The 19,803-nt window shown below is 36.6% G+C and overlaps 1 protein-coding gene across 1 annotated transcript in view; it reads right to left on the reverse strand.

Moving 5' to 3' along the window:
* The window catches only part of LOC140149594 (zinc finger ZZ-type and EF-hand domain-containing protein 1-like), an 81,753-nt gene that overhangs the window by 36,492 nt on the left and 25,458 nt on the right, over positions 1-19,803 (reverse strand). Inside the window, exons 17-35 of the mRNA XM_072171671.1 lie at positions 18,623-18,702; positions 18,099-18,154; positions 17,501-17,590; positions 15,762-15,824; positions 14,911-15,070; positions 14,379-14,480; positions 14,189-14,320; positions 13,012-13,115; positions 11,738-12,104; positions 10,066-10,258; positions 9,514-9,584; positions 8,319-8,426; positions 7,080-7,145; positions 6,255-6,432; positions 4,831-4,952; positions 3,670-3,792; positions 2,537-2,706; positions 1,415-1,580; positions 760-871 (exon numbers count right to left, since the gene is read on the reverse strand). Coding sequence (XP_072027772.1) covers positions 760-871; positions 1,415-1,580; positions 2,537-2,706; positions 3,670-3,792; positions 4,831-4,952; positions 6,255-6,432; positions 7,080-7,145; positions 8,319-8,426; positions 9,514-9,584; positions 10,066-10,258; positions 11,738-12,104; positions 13,012-13,115; positions 14,189-14,320; positions 14,379-14,480; positions 14,911-15,070; positions 15,762-15,824; positions 17,501-17,590; positions 18,099-18,154; positions 18,623-18,702 — 2,463 coding nt within the window. The remainder of the gene's footprint in view (positions 1-759; positions 872-1,414; positions 1,581-2,536; positions 2,707-3,669; positions 3,793-4,830; positions 4,953-6,254; positions 6,433-7,079; positions 7,146-8,318; positions 8,427-9,513; positions 9,585-10,065; positions 10,259-11,737; positions 12,105-13,011; positions 13,116-14,188; positions 14,321-14,378; positions 14,481-14,910; positions 15,071-15,761; positions 15,825-17,500; positions 17,591-18,098; positions 18,155-18,622; positions 18,703-19,803) is intronic.

Consider the following 19,803-nt stretch of genomic DNA (forward strand, 5'->3'; position numbering starts at 1 on the left):
AATCCGAAATCGTGAATTTCAACAAGAATGTCTTACAAAAAAGTAAGACTCCCGCATCAACATTCAGCACTGTTACATGTGTGTTAATATCAGGTAGAGTAGTTAGCTGTTGTGAATTGGTCGAATCACAGTATCTTGTGAACAGTAACCTCTGGCGAAACTTTTTGCGGTGATTTTGAAGCGGGCTTGATGAAGAATTCAAATATTACAGTTGTAGGTCTTGTGGTTCTTGAGGACGAGAGGGTAGAGGAAGATGAAGAACTTAGATCCTATGACGTCACTGCCCTTTTCACTTCAGTGCCTATAGATAAAGCCCTCGATATTATTGTTGCGGTGATTTTGAAGCAGGGTTGATGAAGAATTCAAATATTACAGTTGTAGGTCTTGTGGTTCTTGAGTTATAACGTAAAGAGTGTCAAAACGAAACATCTTCATAAAACAACATATATCTCAACATTAAGTAATTCGTGAAAGTGCATGTGTAACTTTTCATTAATCCTTTATTCGAGTTGGTCGAACATGACTTCTCAGACACACCGTAACTCTCAAAGCAAACACAACAGTTTTAGTATGATCTTAGCATATTGCGACATTCTACTCAAGAAACTCATGTGTGGCTATGGGCTTATTTTTTCAGCTATATGTACTGCAACTTACCCTGATTTTGGTTGTGATGGAGATTGATGGACTTCTCCAAAGATGCTCTAACTTTCAAAAAGCATAATGTGATTACTAATAAATAGATGCAGCTTAATTTACCTGTAGGATGGTTCAGAGCACTAGACAGCAGTTGTCCCATCAGTTTAGCAACACTCAGCTGAAGATCATACAACCAAGACAAAGACACATCAGGGGATCCTTTAGCAGTCACCTGAAATGAAAAGCATAAAATAGTTATAACATTATAAATGAATGACCTCTAATGACTCAAAAATGACCTTGTGAATTAAAACATCAACAAACCCTAAACAACATCAAAAAACACAGATATATACAGTGTAGTAAAGATCATTGTGCTGTATGTCAGGATTTATGATAAAATGTGTTTCATATTCCAAATGGTTATTATCAAGTTGGTTAAATTTGTTTTTACTGTTTTATAAGTAATTCAAATAAATATTAATATTATTATAACAGTCATGACAACAACACGGTTGATTCATTCCAGGGACCCATTGATCGATAGCGTGTAGAATGAGGTACAGACTTCATTCAAGATCGATGATAACAAGTGCATACCTGGAACTCAGAAGAATAAAAAAACTACTGTAGAAAAGCTATAGATTGATTTACAGCATGTCTTATTGATCTAATCTCGCTTTGATAAATATATTTTTAAACTATTTTCCTGCATGAAAACAATTTTTTTCTTTGGATTTTGCACAAACATAGCCCTACACTACTTAAGACTTACTGTAAATTTGTATCCCCACTCATTATTACTACTGTCAGAATGAAACAAGAACTGTAATCGATGACCACTCTTGAAGGTAACAGTTGTTGGCCATTTGTCTGAACCTGTTTTCTGGTCATAGCGGGTCTTCACACCACGAGAATCTGTAAACTCCAAGTAGTCATACCTATTTCAAGAGAAAAGTTTTGGAAGTAGGTTCATACATAAGGATAAAGAATAGATTGAAACAAGATGAGACTTCAAACATTACATTAACTGCCAAGATGTTTCATAATAATATAACATCTGATGTTATATCACTTATACAGAAACTCTATACAGTTCATTGGTTGATCACCATTTCATATTTTTACTATCAACAACCGCTGTTTGATATTTTTTTTACCATCCCACAATGCTTATGCCGCACAATACATAGGAAGCCGCCATGTACATGCAGGGAAGAGATTGCTCAATAGCGAGATTCGCACATGCGTTACCTCATGGACACATGTTATGGGTAAATTTGGATGAAATGACTCAAACCACAGCACAACATTCTTTAATGTTATTGAATTTATGTATAAGTGATATAAAACAAATATTAACTGTCTTAAATTTTCGTAATGGTTTAAATATAATCACTCGGGTGAAAGATGTATTCACCATTCCACTCACTTATCTGGCTCGTAAACAATCCGTCTTCTACCTTGTGATTATATGTCAACCATCACACTCATAGATAGTTAATATTTGTACACTATTAGCTATGCCGTTTTTCACGCTGATGTGGCAGTGACATCAACATATTGAGGCACCTGCTATCTAGCCTTCTCTTTTTATGGTCTGTTTCAGTAGATATCCACAAAAAAAGCTTATTCCAAAAATGTCAGTTAATTCCGATTTTGCATTTGCAAGTTCATGTATATTACATTGCTCCATAGGCTGCTGTGCTGTAATTTTGTTCTGTGAACAGAACATGGATACAAATTTGATGATATTTCTGCTTAGCGAATGAATCTGATAGAAAGTGTTTGCACACAAACATTACTCCAGTGTTATAAAATCTCAATGGGGAATGAGACTATGGATCACAAAATGACCTTTTTGTACACACATAAGAACACAATCAAAAATATGTACCTTCTTTCTGTTTCACATCTTGGGTCAAATTCCAATTGGAAGAGCTCTGCCCCAGGGCAAGTAAAGATTTGAGTGACATGTTGATTGTTTTCATAGTTATGCGATGACTCTACATTCCATGTTCTTAACACTACCAGCTCCTTTTCACTGCTCATTGGTCCTGCTCCTCCCTATGTAGAAAAAAGATGATAAATAATTGATAAGATATAAAGGTACAGAACACCTATTGCAGTGACTTCATTATCGCGGAGCACGGCTACCAAACAGTGCAGTGTAGGTGTATGCCTTTTATAGTGAGTAATACATGTACGCGATTGCAGTACATACAATTGAAGTTTGAAAATTATTATACTTATACTTACGAAGGTCACCGGTTCGAATCCGGCCGGATGCACTGGTTTTTTTTGGGTTTTTTTTCAACATTTATGTGCACTGGCCTACTCTGAGGAAAGATTAAAATTTGTTCACAATTGAAGTTGTAAACAAGTTTCTTTCATTCTAGAATAAGAAGATTTTTCATGATAGTAACTTAATTTTTGCTAAATAAAATAGTTTTGAGTTACTTAGTATTAAAACAATGTTTAACTGACTAAGGATGAGAATAAACAATAACAAGTTTTGTTTTTACTATCAGCTATCGTGTCATAGAGCATAGGCAGTTCCAATATTTTATCGTAGTGGACACTGGATGCGATCTACTCCTCTCCTCCTAAAAACTTGCAAATTGTACACAAAGTATCATGTCTTATTTACCTGATAGAACTTATCGCCTATTGCCTTCTCTAGCAGCCCAACTTGTGTGTAAACCAGCATCAGTTGATCTACACAAAGTATTATGTCTTAATTACCTGATAGAACTTATCGCCCATTGTCTTCTCTAGCAGCCCAACTTGTGTGTAGACCAGCATCAGTTGATCTACACAAAGTATTATGTCTTAATTACCTGATAGAACTTATCGCCCATTGCTTTCTCTAGCAGCCCAACTTGTGTGTAGACCAGCATCAGTTGATCTACACAAAGTATTATGTCTTAATTACCTGATAGAACTTATCGCCCATTGTCTTCTCTAGCAGCCCAACTTGTGTGTAGACCAGCATCAGTTGATCTACACAAAGTATTAAGTCTTAATTACCTGATAGAACTTATCGCCCATTGCTTTCTCTAGCAGCCCAACTTGTGTGTAGACCAGCATCAGTTGATCAGCTATATCTAAGTAAGGCAGCTTCTCTTTTGTCAATAGAGTCAGACACAGAACCTACCAAAACAAACAGTATGTAAATGAAGAATAATGGCAATATGCAATGGTGTGATACCATGTGAAATCTGTCACCCTATACTACTATAGACCCAATATAGTGTTTTTACCCTACTCGAGTCAGTGATATCAGTGCGAAATTCAGGTAGATCCATCCCCTAACCCTAATGTTGTGTATAATAATCAGTGGTCGCATCATTAATCTTAAATCATTCACATTGAATCAAACCATACAGACATGTACATTAAAAGGCGGTGTGTAGATATGAAACCTTAACAACAACCTGCACGTATTGACATCGCTGACTTGAGGAAGGCAAATACACCAGGCCTTCTCAACTAGTTTATTTGAAGTGCCAACTGGGAAATTTTAGTGATCGTGAAGTGCCAACATGTTAAGGGAGGATTTTGCGAGGGAGCGCATGCCTGACCGAATGCATAGCAGGTGGGGTCCAAGGGCCCACCTTATGGCCCCTGGAGAGGTCCAGTGTGGAAGCCCCAGCCATCCAGGGGGCAGCACCCCCGGAAGCTCTGAGATTTTGGTGCTTTCTAAAGGCTCAGATGTGGTATTTTCACCCCTTTTTTGTTAAAAATATATGTGAAAAAAATTAGTAAATTTACCGTGGGTCACTATGACTAAATCCAAGCGCCACAAGTGGCGCGCGCCACCAGTTAAGAAGGCCTGAAATAGACTATACATGTAGATTGTTGCATTTGTGTACTTGATTAGTATATACCATTTGCATTGTGCATATATCAAGCAAACAAAATTACATGTGGGTGATCCAGTTTTATCACATCATGTTTTCTGCCTTAAATGGAGGCTCATTATTCAAACATTCTTATTTCAAGCATTGAGTGAAGAACATAAATTGTCTTACCGCTTTGGATATGTTTTTCACAGCAATATAATACATTCTCTCAAGGGGTGATCACCCTGCTACCACATTTTTATACACAATCTAAACTAAACATCTCAGACCTAAAATGTCACATGAGAAATATATGACAATCTATAAGGCAGGCTTTTATACTTACCATTTGTCGAAATGAGTTGGCTACAAATGACTGCCTCATTTGTAGCATGATGTCCTTGTCTTTGTTATGATCACATAGAAGTGACAATGCCTTCTGGGTTTTGTCACAGTGTAGGCTTGTATCTGAAATGAAAATCATGGATAGGTCATGGTAATCATCTTTATTTGAAATCACCAGTGTTGCCATCAGAATTGGGTTACTTAGAATCTACCTACCATAACTGGACACAAATTGGGCTACTTGGGTAATTCAGATAGAATGTGCAAACTGGGTTACTTCTACCTACCATAACTGGACACAAATTGGGCTACTTCTACCTGCCATAACTGGACACAAATTGGGCTACTTGGGTAATTCAGATAGAATGTGCAAACTGGGTTACTTCTACCTACCATAACTGGACACAAATTGGGCTACTTCTACCTGCCATAACTGGACACAAGTTGGGCTACTTGGGTAATTCAGATAGAATGTGCAAACTCAGGTAGAGTATCAGAAAATGTAATTTTATTATATTCAAGGATTTTGATATCTTTCTCCAAAAACAGTCAATGATGATTATATGCAGCATTGTATGGTTTTTAACAATTAAGAATTTGTGTACTTTCGGAGCACCTGAAAAATTGATTTTTATAAACAAAAGGATGTAATTCTTATAAAGAGCAGACAATGTTGATTATTTGCTGCCACTGTAAGTCAGCTGACTTCTATCTCATTGTGTGATTTCAAACAGTTTAAAACTTTGGGAATTATTGGGCTATGTGAGAGCTCTTGCCATAGCTTGACATTAAAAACTGTTGGCAATATACCAACTCAAAATACTAACAAATTATACCAACCTATTTTTTGCCATCTGTAACCCTGCATTATATTGTTGTCTAATTCTCTACACACATATCTATTAAATATACTGACATAACACCATTCATTCCAATTATGTCGTTCCATTGAATCAAAATACAATACTGCAACCTTGCAAATGATCTGCAAAGACACCAATTTTACCCACATAAAGGCCTTTTGGTGATTTGCATTGTGATTAATAAAAATAAAACAACATATTTTAAGTATTTTTTAGTAAATACATTCATCAGGTTTGTACTTCAAATTAATTAGTAATTTTTGTGTGACAAAACCAGGAAGTTTTTATTTACTTAATATTTCGTCCATCTCATTGAGGACTTCATCAGATGTGAGCATCTGATTCACTTTCCTGGGAAATGACTTCCGGTTGTGTGTAGCCCATGAATAGAGAGGAAGACGCTTATTTCCCAAGTCACGTATATGACCCATTTTACAGACTGGAAATAAGACTACACACAACTGGAAGTCAGTTTTGTCACACAAAAATTACCAATTCAACACATTTTTACCATGAAGAAACTCAATGCGCATAAAGTCAAAGAATGACAGTGAATTCTTACATTTGACTATGAGATCTCCAGCCAGTTCCCTGAGGTTTGTTTTGTTTGCATCTTCTTGTAGTAATTGTCTGCACCATAACATCAGGCTGGTTTGCAATGAACATAGTAGGTTGCATATGTAAGAGCAACTACTGGGAGGTTTGTCCAATGGAACACCACTGGTAAGCTGGTCTTCAAACTGAAGATACATGAAAATGCAGTTAGAAAATACTACTAGTATATGTGACACAATCTGGAGTTATAATTATTACCTTATACCAACATTAGGCTATCATATACTGAAAACACAAAAGGTCTTGCATACTTGGTTCTGAAGTTACAAAATTTTCTTATGTATTTTATTGTTTTTTACTCCATACTTTTGCCTTGATCTCAATAGTAAATTTGCTGCCTTTGGCCTCCATAGACCACATTGTGTCACATATACAAGACATGTAAAATCGATATAAACAGCCCCTTTCTAATACCTCCACACATTGACATAATGAAGCAAACCCCCATAAAATATTACCTAACAAGCACATCTTCCAGTGCTTCAGTTGTGTCTTTACACCACATTGTACCTGGAGTGTGTTCTACAACGTCATTTGTCAGTAAGACAATAGCATTGTTGACTAACTGATGAGAGTGTCAGTCTATCACATGTGTTCTCAATAGGCATAACTAGGGCCTGATCCAGTCTGTGGACCAATGGTGGCTGGCCCTTCAGCAGCTAATATTTATAGTAAACAGAGCGAAACATAGTAGCCCTCAAACACGGATCTGGCCAACTATGTCCTGCAAGCAAATATAATTGAGAACTCCTGGTCTATGGTACATACATACCTCTGTGAAGACAACATTGAGCATAGTCTCCATCACTGCAAGAACTTGAACTGGGTTGAAATCATCCTGATGGAAGAGAAATAAACAGTTTGATAAATGGACCACCAACTTTTGCTGCTAAATTTTCTTCTGAATTTTGTCAATGGCTTGATTAGCGCAAACATTTATTGAATATATAATAAATTCAAAGTTCACAAATATCTTTCTCTCCAAACATGAACATATCTTACTGCTTATTTGATGAAACATTTTACCTTTTGTATTTTAATCCTAGTGAGAAAATAGAAACGGAGGCTAGTAGAATTGACAAGAAAGCAAATTTACAAAATGGCATCCATATCCAAGCGAATAGGGCTCACCATGAAGGTGAACATCTTACCAACATCTTCTGTAAAAAAATCTTTGTTCTAAGGCTGTTAAAGTGAAACCACAAGGACCTATTCCCAGACCTATGGTAGTGACACAAATTACAAGACATACAACCAAGCCTGTTAATAAATGTGTGCCCATAACATCTGACCCATCACTCTTTAATGTCAAAGAAATCCATTCTACTGCATATAAAATTATCCAATGTATGGGGCACTTTTAAGTCATAGCACTGGGACATCCGCGATATCAAAGACGACTTCTTCCAAGCCTCATGCAATACAAATCCTGCTGTCAAACATCTGTCTGTTTTAACAAAGCAATTTGAATCTGGATTCAAATCTATCTAATCTGCAACTTTGTGAAGATAGCCAAAGAAAGGGTAAAAGACCAGTGACATTATTTTTCAGCACCAAATTGGTTTGGACAACCTCAGAACCATCTTTCCCAGGACTTTGGGAAGGAGCCATTTTCAAGGTCCAAATATTGCACTAGGACCACCAACATTAGGACTTTCTAGAAGATCTATAAGTAAAGATTGTTCAGAATCAAAATTTGACTTGAAAATCAGATGCATATCAGGTGCTTCAGGACCATCTATCCAAAGACTTCCCTGAGGCATCATAAGAAAAAATATTGAGTAAGTTCTATCAAAGGAAGCTTAAACTCATCTATGGTCACTGAAGGACACTATAAATGTATTTTTGGTGCTTCTAGTTCACTGCACTGGACAGTTATCAATTGGATGTGGGTCTGCTATTACTGATATAAAAACACTCTATAATCCTTGCATGACAGTGATAACTCATATACATACAGACACACACACAAACAAAAGCACTAGTAATAACTTGTAATAATTGTACTTACTGTTGCAGCTGATGATGCCGGTAGATCTAGAAGACCACTGGGATCTACAGCGCTATAAAATCTACAAAGGGATTGGAACACCAGACCTCCTGACGTTTGACCATCACTCTGAAATATTGTAAATAAATGCAAGTAATTATATTACTCCTGTCTTATCAAAGCGAAATTTAAAATTAGTGTTTGGTATCCCTTGTAAGAAACATTAATCCAATCAGATCAAATGATGCAAATTTGAAAATTAAGTTCTTATCACAATGATATATTTCCTTACATCCTTGTCATAATTATACGAGTGGATCTAACAAAAACATTCCAGGTGAGCAAAAAGTGGTTGAAGTAAACTCTTTATCCTATCATAATTGGTTGCTATCTATTTATTGGTTGAGGATTGATGATAATGTCATTAACAGCATGTACTTGCCAGAGATAAGTATGCTATACATCTGCATTATATTTGTACAATAGTTCAATGTACAATAGAGCTTACACTCACCCCTTCCCCACCCCATCTTTCATTGATAGGAGACTATGTCAAAATGGTAATGATGTTGTCCAAATCAACATTGCAATAGGGGAGTGGGGAAGGATGTTGGTCAATTTATGCTTTGGCATGTTTGGTGTGGTAATACTTTCCACCAGGGTTTTAGTTCTACAACTCGCTCTGCTCTTAGTGAAGAAAAGCAATATCGTATCAAATCAAATACATCGTTTTCAGTAAATAAATGAGACCAGAATTAATCAACTTATACCGTAGAAATTTGCCTATAGATGCATAAAGGATTTTTGAGAAGAAGCAGATATTGCAGTGTTTGACCATGTAAGGAAAGTTTGTTTCTGAAATAGGTTTAAATTTCCAATTACACATACCATTAATGCTGTTGGGATTTTCAGGGGACCGTGATCGTGTTCTGTAATTTCCATCTCTTTTGCAAAATGCCACATGTGCCTATAGTCTATATACATCTACCTAAAGTCACCAGCACAAGCTTTGAAGTTCAGCATGTGCTGCATTGGCTTAGCGTGGTATCTTGCATGTACATATGCGGCACATTGATCGTGCGCGTAAAAGTATGTATACCCAGCAAGTAACGCTAAGCTAATGCAGAACATGCTGAAAGCTAGTGCCGGTGACTCGAAGTAGCTATGTAGACTATATAGGCAAATTTCTATGAAATTAATGAAATGTTTAACTTACTGTCACATTGCCCATCATCTTAAACAGTTCTTGCTTCCTTGCTTGTTTGTCTGGGAAAAACACAGCTGCCCCTAGAGACAAAATAAGGAAATATATTAGTACACCATGTTACAACACCATGCTTAAAAGTGGGAAACAATTGATTTAGATTATTCATCAAATTAAACTGAACTGCCACCTCTTCATATCTTGGTGTAGATTATTCATCCAATAGTTCAAAATATTATTTTGTAAATTAAATCTAATACTGGAACTAAAATTTGCAACTCACTATGCTACGTTGCGTCCGAAAGCATCGGACTTCATCAGACATCTGATTGATGATGTTGTGATGACGTCAGATGTTGTCATATGTAGTTCCAGCATTAGATTTAATTTACAAAATAATGCCATCTCTTCACTTGCACAAAAATTGAAAGTACAAAATAATACAGCAATCAATATTTAAACCTCACCAAATAACAATAAAGGAACATAAATGATATAGGAGCTGCAATGTACTAATCTGGACCAAGATTTCAATGATAATAATATGTTTCAACAATGACCCACCATCTAGTATAGCTTGTTGTGCTGCCTGTAGTAGTTGATTTTCTGGTTGGTTTTTAAAATCAGGCACACTTTTGTCCTTCTCATTTTCAGCATCACCAGGAGTCGTCATGTTGTTAACTATATCACACAGGTGCTTAAAGAAGTCCTGGGTACAACTAGTCTTGTCTTCAGTTGACTGGGTAGATGCCAATTCCTAAAAACAAACACAAATTTTACATCATACACAACTATGATAAATATGATTCTAAGCACAGAGACTAAATTGTGAGGAATATGATACTTGAAATACTAAATGCAGGAATTGTTGGGTACTTATAAATGATGACAAATTTCAATTTGTGATTTGACCTGTTCCACCTATCTCAACAACTGCTAATCAACAGAAGTGTCATTGGCCCCTGAACATGTTTAAAGCAAAACCTCTTATGTAACCTGTTGGCAATTTTGTTTTAAACATGTTCAGTGGCCAAAAGCACATACTAAAGGTTTTTCCTGCCTAACGATGATATTTGAATTCAACAACTCTTCCTATACCTTTGTACAGGTGCTAACCGTTGTTAAACCGTGATGAACCCACACTTTTACTGTAGCGTATACGCGAACGTGAGCGATACTACGCGTTACGCGAGAGAGCGTAAAATTCGCCATGCCTGGAACCTTTGTGCGTATGCCAGCTTGCAAGTTGAATTCAGTATTTTTCAGGTAGCGGCTAAACATTGCTGTTTTATTCTGTAGTTTTATTGCTGATATCAAAAGAGAAATCATCGAAGTTTTTGTAAGGCCGAGTGACAATGATTAACTGACATTCCTCGTAAAATAATCGTGAATTATACGATATTTAGCTTCTTTTCGTTGTTGAAAGGATTCAATCATGTTTCACCGTTGTTCATCACCGTTTAACAACTCGCGTCTGGCGCGTCTGCGTGGTTTACTTCGCTCGGGTAGCTAAAGCTGCCCTCGCCAAGTAAACCACGCAGACGACGCTTGCCGCATCGTTGTTAAACGGTGATGAACAACGGTGAAACATGATTGAATCTAATTATATATCAGCTTTCCTCTAACAAGCACATGGCAATCTTATATTATGTTTAACCTTTTGTAATGACATACTATAATTTAGTGAATAAAAATATTTCTGGAGGGCAGTCTGATTTTATTAAATGAGTCCATCTCACCATCTGTATTCATGTTTTCCAAGCTCAAATGGTTTGGAAGGCAAAAATTTGTATCACAATTTCCCATTCACCTACTGCAGTCACCTCAAAGGAAGGATCTACCTGCTAAGTGTGTGCATACATGTACAGCTGTCAAATGCATGCTTTAACTGCCGTGTACACTTTGCAAAAGCCTTCTGCTAGAAAAGTGTGAGAAACGAAAATGCACTTTTTGTGCATGCGTTTCCAGGGAGAACCTCGTTTTGGTAGCAAGATGGCAGATTTGTGCAAAGGGTGAATAGAACAATACATGCTTATGCCGGCCATCAACAATGTTTTGTTCTTACCTTCTGAATCAAAACATACGTATCTCTGGCTTAAAATTTCACTGAGGTAATGAGCAAAATATGAGCTTTCTGTAGATGCCAAAATATCCATTTTTGGTGAGTTAAAGTGGAGTGATGAGGTTATCAATCAGGTCATGAACCTTCAAATATATAACATTATAAATGCCTCACCTTGTGGGATTCAACCACTGCATCCTGTTTCTCTGTTGCCTTGTGGGATTCAACCACTGCATCCTGTTTCTCTGTTGCCTTGTGGGATTCAACCACTGCATCCTGTTTCTCTGTTGCCTTGTGGGATTCAACCACTGCATCCTGTTTCTCTGTTGCCTTGTGGGATTCAACCACTGCATCCTGTTTCTCTGTTGCCTTGTGGGATTCAACCACTGCATCCTGTTTCTCTGTTGCCTTGTGGGATTCAACCACTGCATCCTGTTTCTCTGTTGACTTGTTGGATTTCTCTAATTGTTTCACTAATGCTGGGAAGCTATAATGTAGAAGCTGCAAGATCAGCACTCGCACATGAAGCCATTCCTTGTCACTGTTCACAGAAATATTTTCACAAAATCAGCATTGTATGTATTTTAGGTGTTTGTTTTGTGTTTATTTAGTAGTCTCTGTGCCAGTGTTTGGTTTCTGGTTCAGGGGTAATAATGGAGAGGGGAAGACAGGAGAAGAGAAAGGGTCTGACAAAAGTAAGGTTCATGCCTGTAATTTACAGGCCAGAGTGCTTGTCTCTCTTTTGAAGCGACTTGGAGGCAGACTCATTGTGAGGGGTCTACCGCACCTCCTGCACAACAAATCTGTTTACCTCCCAGCATAAGCCAGTAACCATTTATGCACCTGGGTGGATGGAGACAATACAGGTTTTAAGTGCCTTGTCTAAGGGCACAACAAGATAGCACTACCATCCGGGTTAGAACCCGCAATTCTCAAATTATGAGTAAGAGCCTGTTCTGCTAAGTCACCATACCCCCTGATGACAGATGTTCATGTCTGATGAAAATCAGCATTCTGTGTTATAGTATATTACATTATATTATGTTACGTTACATTATGTTACATTGAATTGAATTACATTACATTATATTACGTTATATTCAACTCAACTGATATTCCTGTCAGTACTCCTGTCTGAAATGGATATTAGTAAGTAGCTAAAAAGTGTAAGTAGCCTGTAAAGTGTGCTGAGGCTTGTGAATCAACGTTTAGTGCGTAGCGCACTAAAATCACAGCGCTTCACTACACGCTTCTAAGTAGCTATTACTCATAACAAGGAAACTCATAATCATACATCTTCATGCCATGTATGATACGTTATATCTTAGATTATATGGATACGTTATATCTTAGATTATATGGATACTCTATATCTTAGATTATATGGATACGTTATATCTTAGATTATACAGATATTTACTTGAAAACCATATTGTATTTCAACTTACTCATTTGGTATGGCATCATACACTTGTTTAATCAATTCCAGTGATATGTCTTGCATATTGAGACTAGGACATCTACCTGAGCTGTCATGCTTGCGGATTACCTCCTGCAGAAAAATAGGGTCACAAGTAAATTGTCATTTATTGACTATCAATTCCAGTGATATGTCTTGCATATTGAGACTAGGACATCTCCCTGAGCTGTCATGCTTGCGGATTACCTCCTGCAGAAAAATAGGGCCACAAGTAAATTATCATTTATTGACTATCAATTCCTGTGATATGTCTTGCATAGTGAGACTAGGGCATCTACCTGAGCTGTCATGCTTGCGGATTACCTCCTGCAGAAAAATTTGTCATTTATTGACTATCAATTCCAGTGAAATATCTTGCGAAGCAAGGGCAAAAAACCCACCAAACCGACCAACTCTACTTGAAAGGTCCATGTTTTTCCTTGGCCTTACAAACTGTTTTCATGATAAATATTTTCAAGGTTAATTTTTGTTTGCAACTTATCATATCTCTTGCCATGCAAACCAAGAAGTATGCGACTCTTGTGAAGGTTATGGGTAGAGGAATAAGCTCATCATGACTCAGTGGGAGTGACTTATCATATCTCTTGTCATGCGAACCAAGAAGTATGCGACTCTTGTGAAGGTTATGGGTAGAGGAATAAGCTCATCACGACTCAGTGGGAGTGACTTACCATATCTCTTGCCATGCGAACCAAGAAGTATCGACTCTTGTGAAGGTTATGGGTAGAGGAATAAGCTCATCACGACTCAGTGGGAGTGACTTACCATATCTCTTGCCATGCGAACCAAGAAGTATGGGACTCTTGTGAAGGTTATGGGTAGAGGAATAAGCTCATCACGACTCAGTGGGAGTGACTTACCATATCTCTTGCCATGTGAACCAAGAAGTATGGGACTCTTGTGAAGGTTATGGGTAGAGGAATAAGCTCATCACGACTCAGTGAGAGTGACTTACCATATCTCTTGCCATGCGAACCAAGAAGTATGCGACTCTTGTGAAGGTTATGGGTAGAGGAATAAGCTCATCACGACTCAGTGGGAGTGACTTACCATATCTCTTGCCATGCGAACCAAGAAGTATGGGACTCTTGTGAAGGTTATGGGTAGAGGAATAAGCTCATCACGACTCAGTGAGAGTGACTTACCATATCTCTTGCCATGCGAACCAAGAAGTATGCGACTCTTGTGAAGGTTATGGGTAGAGGAATAAGCTCATCACGACTCAGTGGGAGTGACTTGTCGTATCTCTTGTCATGCGAACCAAGAAGTATGCGACTCTTGTGAAGGTAATGAGTAGAGGAATAAGCTCATCACGACTCAGTGGGAGTGACTTACCATATCTCTTGCCATGCGAACCAAGAAGTATGCGACTCTTGTGAAGGTTATAGGTAGAGGAATAAGCTCATCACGACTCAGTGGTAGTGGACACATGGTATTCTGTCAAAATAAATAGGTACATGTGGGTTTACAATATAGCAATTGAGCAGAATGAGCTATTTGTCATGTTTTTACTCTATTCACTTAACCATTTAACAGCTACATACAATAAGCTAAAATTCCCTCTGAAATTTTGATTACAGCTCTCGATAAATTTATATTTTCAAGTTGGAAAACAATACACCCAAAATACAAGCAAATTGCATTCTTCTTTCAAATGTATCTCTAAACCAATTTTAGCGACAACCAATTGCTAGCATCTTATTCTGATCAAAATTAAACATATCAAATTATTATACAATCTCAATTTTGTTATTTCAACTTTGTCTCATTCTTCCTGACTCTGAAAAGTGTTTCCTAATATTTTCTGAAGAGAATAAAGGACAATGTTTATGAGTAAAATTGCTCACAAATACTGTCCATTTCTTACCAACTCCATAGTATCTATAGGTGACAACTGTCTGGCGTAACCATAGCAACGAATACCCACAATGCCTATTCTTGTTGCTGTATCTTTCCTAGGTGATAGGAATTTGATGAGTACATACTTGCCAACGTAGCATTTGTCTAGTACTACTTCCACTTCATCCCTAGAAAATCAAATATGTGCCATTATGATTAAAGTTTGTCAGACCATTTTATTGGCTGCAGCTTGATCTTAAGCTGAATTTATACACATTTGCATTTGCAAAAAAGCGATTGTCACACACATTCTTATGACATCAGTTTTCAGGAGAATTGGACGAATAGATTTAACAATGATTGCTTCTGCAAAAGCAAAATTACTTTTCCAGACTTAAAAGATTCTTGATTCACAGGAGCGATATCACCAATGCCCATCTACCATCCAAATCTATTATTTAGCAAATTGAATTAACTATTCTTTAAACAAACTTATGAAAGTGAATTAATTCAAAATAATAAAACCCACAACAGTATATGTCACAAAGAGATAATTTGTGGTACTTGAAATGAAATAAAGACCATCACTATTGTAGAATAATCAAGAGCATCTTCATCAGCATAACTCCAAATGCAACATGTCTCCCAAGTTATTCCAAAAATGACAACAGTAAAAACTAAGAAATACACAACAATGTGTGACAACTGTAAAATAAGCTGTTTTGTTAGGTAAAAGAATTTCTAAACATGGGTAGGGATTTCAGAGTTCTAGTGGCACACCCCTGTCAAAATGTAATTATAGTACACCCCCTGTCAAAATGTAATTATAGTACCCCATCCCCCGGAACATATGACAAATTTATTGTTGACTTGACTCACCAATCATCTTCCAATGTGAAATAGGCCACTGGATTGTCAGGTGTGCCAGCAATAGATGCTGCCCTGTAGAGGTAATCATTCAAACAATAATGTCAGACACAAGTTCATACTAAGGTGACAAAAAACAACAACTCTGTTCTACGAGCAGACAGACTTGCTAAGTAGGGTCTGTTGTTTCGGAATTTTTTCAAGAAAAAATTTTGTAAAAGCAATCCAATCAATTCAGCAAAAACAGTGCTGTTTTTAATTTCATAAAACTAAAATAAATTTGTTATAAATCCTCAAAAAACACAATCTGGGTCAGTTGAGTGTTTCATTACGCAATGCCAAAGGTACTATCCTTGTGAGAACATATACTTAAAATTATTTGAAATTTGTTGGAATAAGCTGTGAAAATGAAGGATAAATCCACAAAACTCTAATGTGCTTTTTTTCATATGATAAAATTAACAAAAATGAAGCTCTGTTCAATTATGTGTTGTTATAGAGTCCAGTCTGTGTCCACATGGACAAAGACCTCCAAGATTGATGAAAATATCAAATGTTATTCTTTAAATAAATACTGTCCAAATGTTCATACCCCACCCCTTAATGTTTATTATACTTATGATCTTGAATTAAGCACTTTTATGTACAAGTATAATACAAATCAGTTACCAAAGGCATTCAATAGTTATTTTGTTGAGCAGAGGAATCACGGATATCACACAAGAAACGCTGAAGTTACAAGATCTGTCTAACAAAAACAGAGTTTGCTAACAAAACAATAAGAACTGCCAGGCCAAGATAATGGCATTCGATTGACAAATGCACCAAAACGGCTACATCAGTAAAACTCTTTAGGTCACAAATTAAAACAGACCTTACTTAATACCTCTTAGTTTGGGTTACTTCTTAATTGTTTTTTTTTTCTCTCTTTTTAAGAAATCGCTTAAAATTAACTGATCTCTTAGCATTTATACTATAATCACATATTCACAAAATGTCAGCTTTCTTGAGCGATATATGTGAGTATATGTTATGAAATCTTAATATTTGTCTTAGTTTCTACATGAATGTATGAAAGAGGGGGGGGGGTGTTTGTATGTAATTGTTTTTTATTAGATAAATTAGGAAACTTAGGCTAAGGTTAAGAGGGTGTTTGTTCAGGCCTTTTTGGCCTTCTGAGCATTTCCTCATTCAAATGTGTATGTTTTGCTGTTATTGTATTGTTGTATTTTTGAATGAAATAAAGATTGATTGATTGATTGATTGATTGATTGATTGATTGATTGATTGATTGATTGATTGATGATTGATTGATTGATTGATTGATTGATTGATTGATTGATTGATCGATCGATTATATTGCTCAACCCTAACATCAGTATTGCAATGATTTTGGGAATTGCCTGACACTACTGTGATTGCATCTTTACTGTCAATTTTAACAAAACAAATTGGTTAGTTTATTTATAACATTATGTTTACTTTTCATCAAAATAGGATAAGCAGTTCCTGGTAAACAACAATGTTGAAGAAAACAAAAGTAATGAAAAAATAACTTTTGGCGTCGCTTTTGGCTCTGATCAGATACAGCTCATGGATTTATTCTTACATACTTGTTTTAAGAAAGTTATTTCCTACCTTCTTTCTTATAGGCTTTTGTTTTATTTATACATGAATAACCTGTTGACTTTGATACAAATACTCAACAAGAAGTTATTTCCTCCAACCCTGTTTTTTCTTTGAAAACATACCTCAATCCCTGCATTAGGTTGTACTGAGCCGCTGTCCATTTATCATACTCCTTGAATCTACCAACATGACGCTCCAAATCAAACCCAGCTCTACAAAGATGATAAGAAAATCAAGGTGCTACATGTCAATTTAGACTATTGTTAATGACCTTATTTGTTTTCTGGGGTCAAACTTATGTGATAGAATCTATTTTACAGCACTGTATGTGTGATCTGACATTATGCCAATAATTAGTATGTGATTCTGTATATACTAACAGTATCCTGCATGCACCAATGTTTAAAAACAAGCATTTATGAGCAGCTATTATTGTATTTACCTGAAAAATGTCTGCTGAGTTGTTAAAACTTCATGAAAATTCAAACTCTGAACAACTTGGAACACTAACTCATTATTAACTTTTCTATCATTAAATTGACTTGATTTCAAATTAGATTGATATTAAATTGAAAATAAAATGTGGTAATGAGATACAGTATCTCAAGCAATAAATCAGCAATACATTGTACAAGGGTCCAATGAAGAATTACATCAATGTTTTTGGAATATTCCGTACTCTTCATTACCACTTTCAAACAAATATTACTCTTTACTCACTCATCATTATAGACAAATATGAACCCAGACTTAGCTCCAGTTGCTCCACGACAAACCTAGGAAATAAAAACATGAAAAAAGGTAAATTTGTATCCTCCTTTGTAAATTGGCAACCTGTTTTCTACACTGTACACAGTAAATAAATGTTTTTGCACATTTTAAATGCCCTGCCTGCTCTGAAATTAACTCAATGGACAATACTGTCTTTCTTACAGTGCCCCCAATTGGTTGGTAACATAATATAATCCAAATGAGCAACCAATCAAAATAGGGCTTTTAGAACTCTTGGCCAATTTAAGCTAAATCCCCATCAGCCAAACTGACTATTTGTACAACAACTTTGATTGACTCAATTATGTTCTATGCATTCCTAAACCATATGATTTAGGGTGATTTGAAGTGACTACCACTTGAGATGAGTCCGGTATTTATTCCTAGCTATTACGTAAAGTGACATGTACATGTAGCAGTCGACAAGTTCATCCTCTTGATATGGATTTACACATATAGAAAGAAAATCTTACCTTGATCCTGAGTTTTGTGACTTGAAATGGAGTGTCCCTTGTGAAGATCATGTTGACCAAGGTTTTGTCTGAATTATACTCTGTTAAATTTGAAACAGGCAAACAAATTAATATTGATACAAAATTAATCTTAAATATCAACAACATTATTTGTTTCTTCAATATCCACATCAGGGGAAAGAAGAATTACGCATCGCACACTAGCACAATTAAACACGAATTTACAAATGGAAACATTACATGCATAGGCAGATATACCAGAGTAAAAACTCCGGACATACCTGCCTGTGCAAAGGGACTCAAAACCCAGACCTCTCGCTTGTCGGGCGGCGCTCTTACCACTGAGCTACACAGACTGTCCCTGATAAACAGGACTCAAGTCTGGTACTTATGGATATGAGCAGTCATGCGGGGTAAACAGTACAAACAACACATTACATACCAGTGTACGAGATCAATTAATGATGCTTACCCCGCCGGCCTAATATAATCATGCAAACAAGGGAAGAGGCCTACGCATCATACACTGGAACATGGAAACATTCAAACATTACAAACTAGCGCACGAGATCAAATTAATGATGCTTAATCGTATTCTTAATATATCAATAAACAGGGGAAAGAAGAATTACGCATCGCACACTAGCACAATTAAACACGAATTTACAAATGGAAACATTACATGCATAGGCAGATATACCAGAGTAAAACTCCGGACATACCTGCCTGTGCGGGACTCGAACCCCAGACCTCTCGCTTGTCGGGCGAGCGCTCTACCACTGAGCTACACAGACTGTCCCTGATAAACAGGACTCAAGTCTGGTACTTAAGGATATGAGCAGTCATGCGGGGTAAACAGTACAAACAACACATTACATACCAGTGTACGAGATCAATTAATGATGCTTACCCGCCGGCCTAATATAATCATGCAAACAAGGGAAGAGGCCTACGCATCATACACTGGAACATGGAAACATTCAAACATTACAAACTAGCGCACGAGATCAAATTAATGATGCTTAATCGTATTCTTAATATATCATTCATACATATTTCAGAGTCTTGGCCCACACATCCAATCTGCATAATTTCATTTCAAATCTCAAATCAAGATCGAAAGAGTTCAGAAAACCAGATGTAGTGAGCGATATTTATTCAGTAAGCTAGGGGGTCAAAAT

This window comes from Amphiura filiformis, chromosome 4 (genome assembly GCF_039555335.1).
Source record: "Amphiura filiformis chromosome 4, Afil_fr2py, whole genome shotgun sequence".
Taxonomy (NCBI): domain Eukaryota; kingdom Metazoa; phylum Echinodermata; class Ophiuroidea; order Amphilepidida; family Amphiuridae; genus Amphiura; species Amphiura filiformis.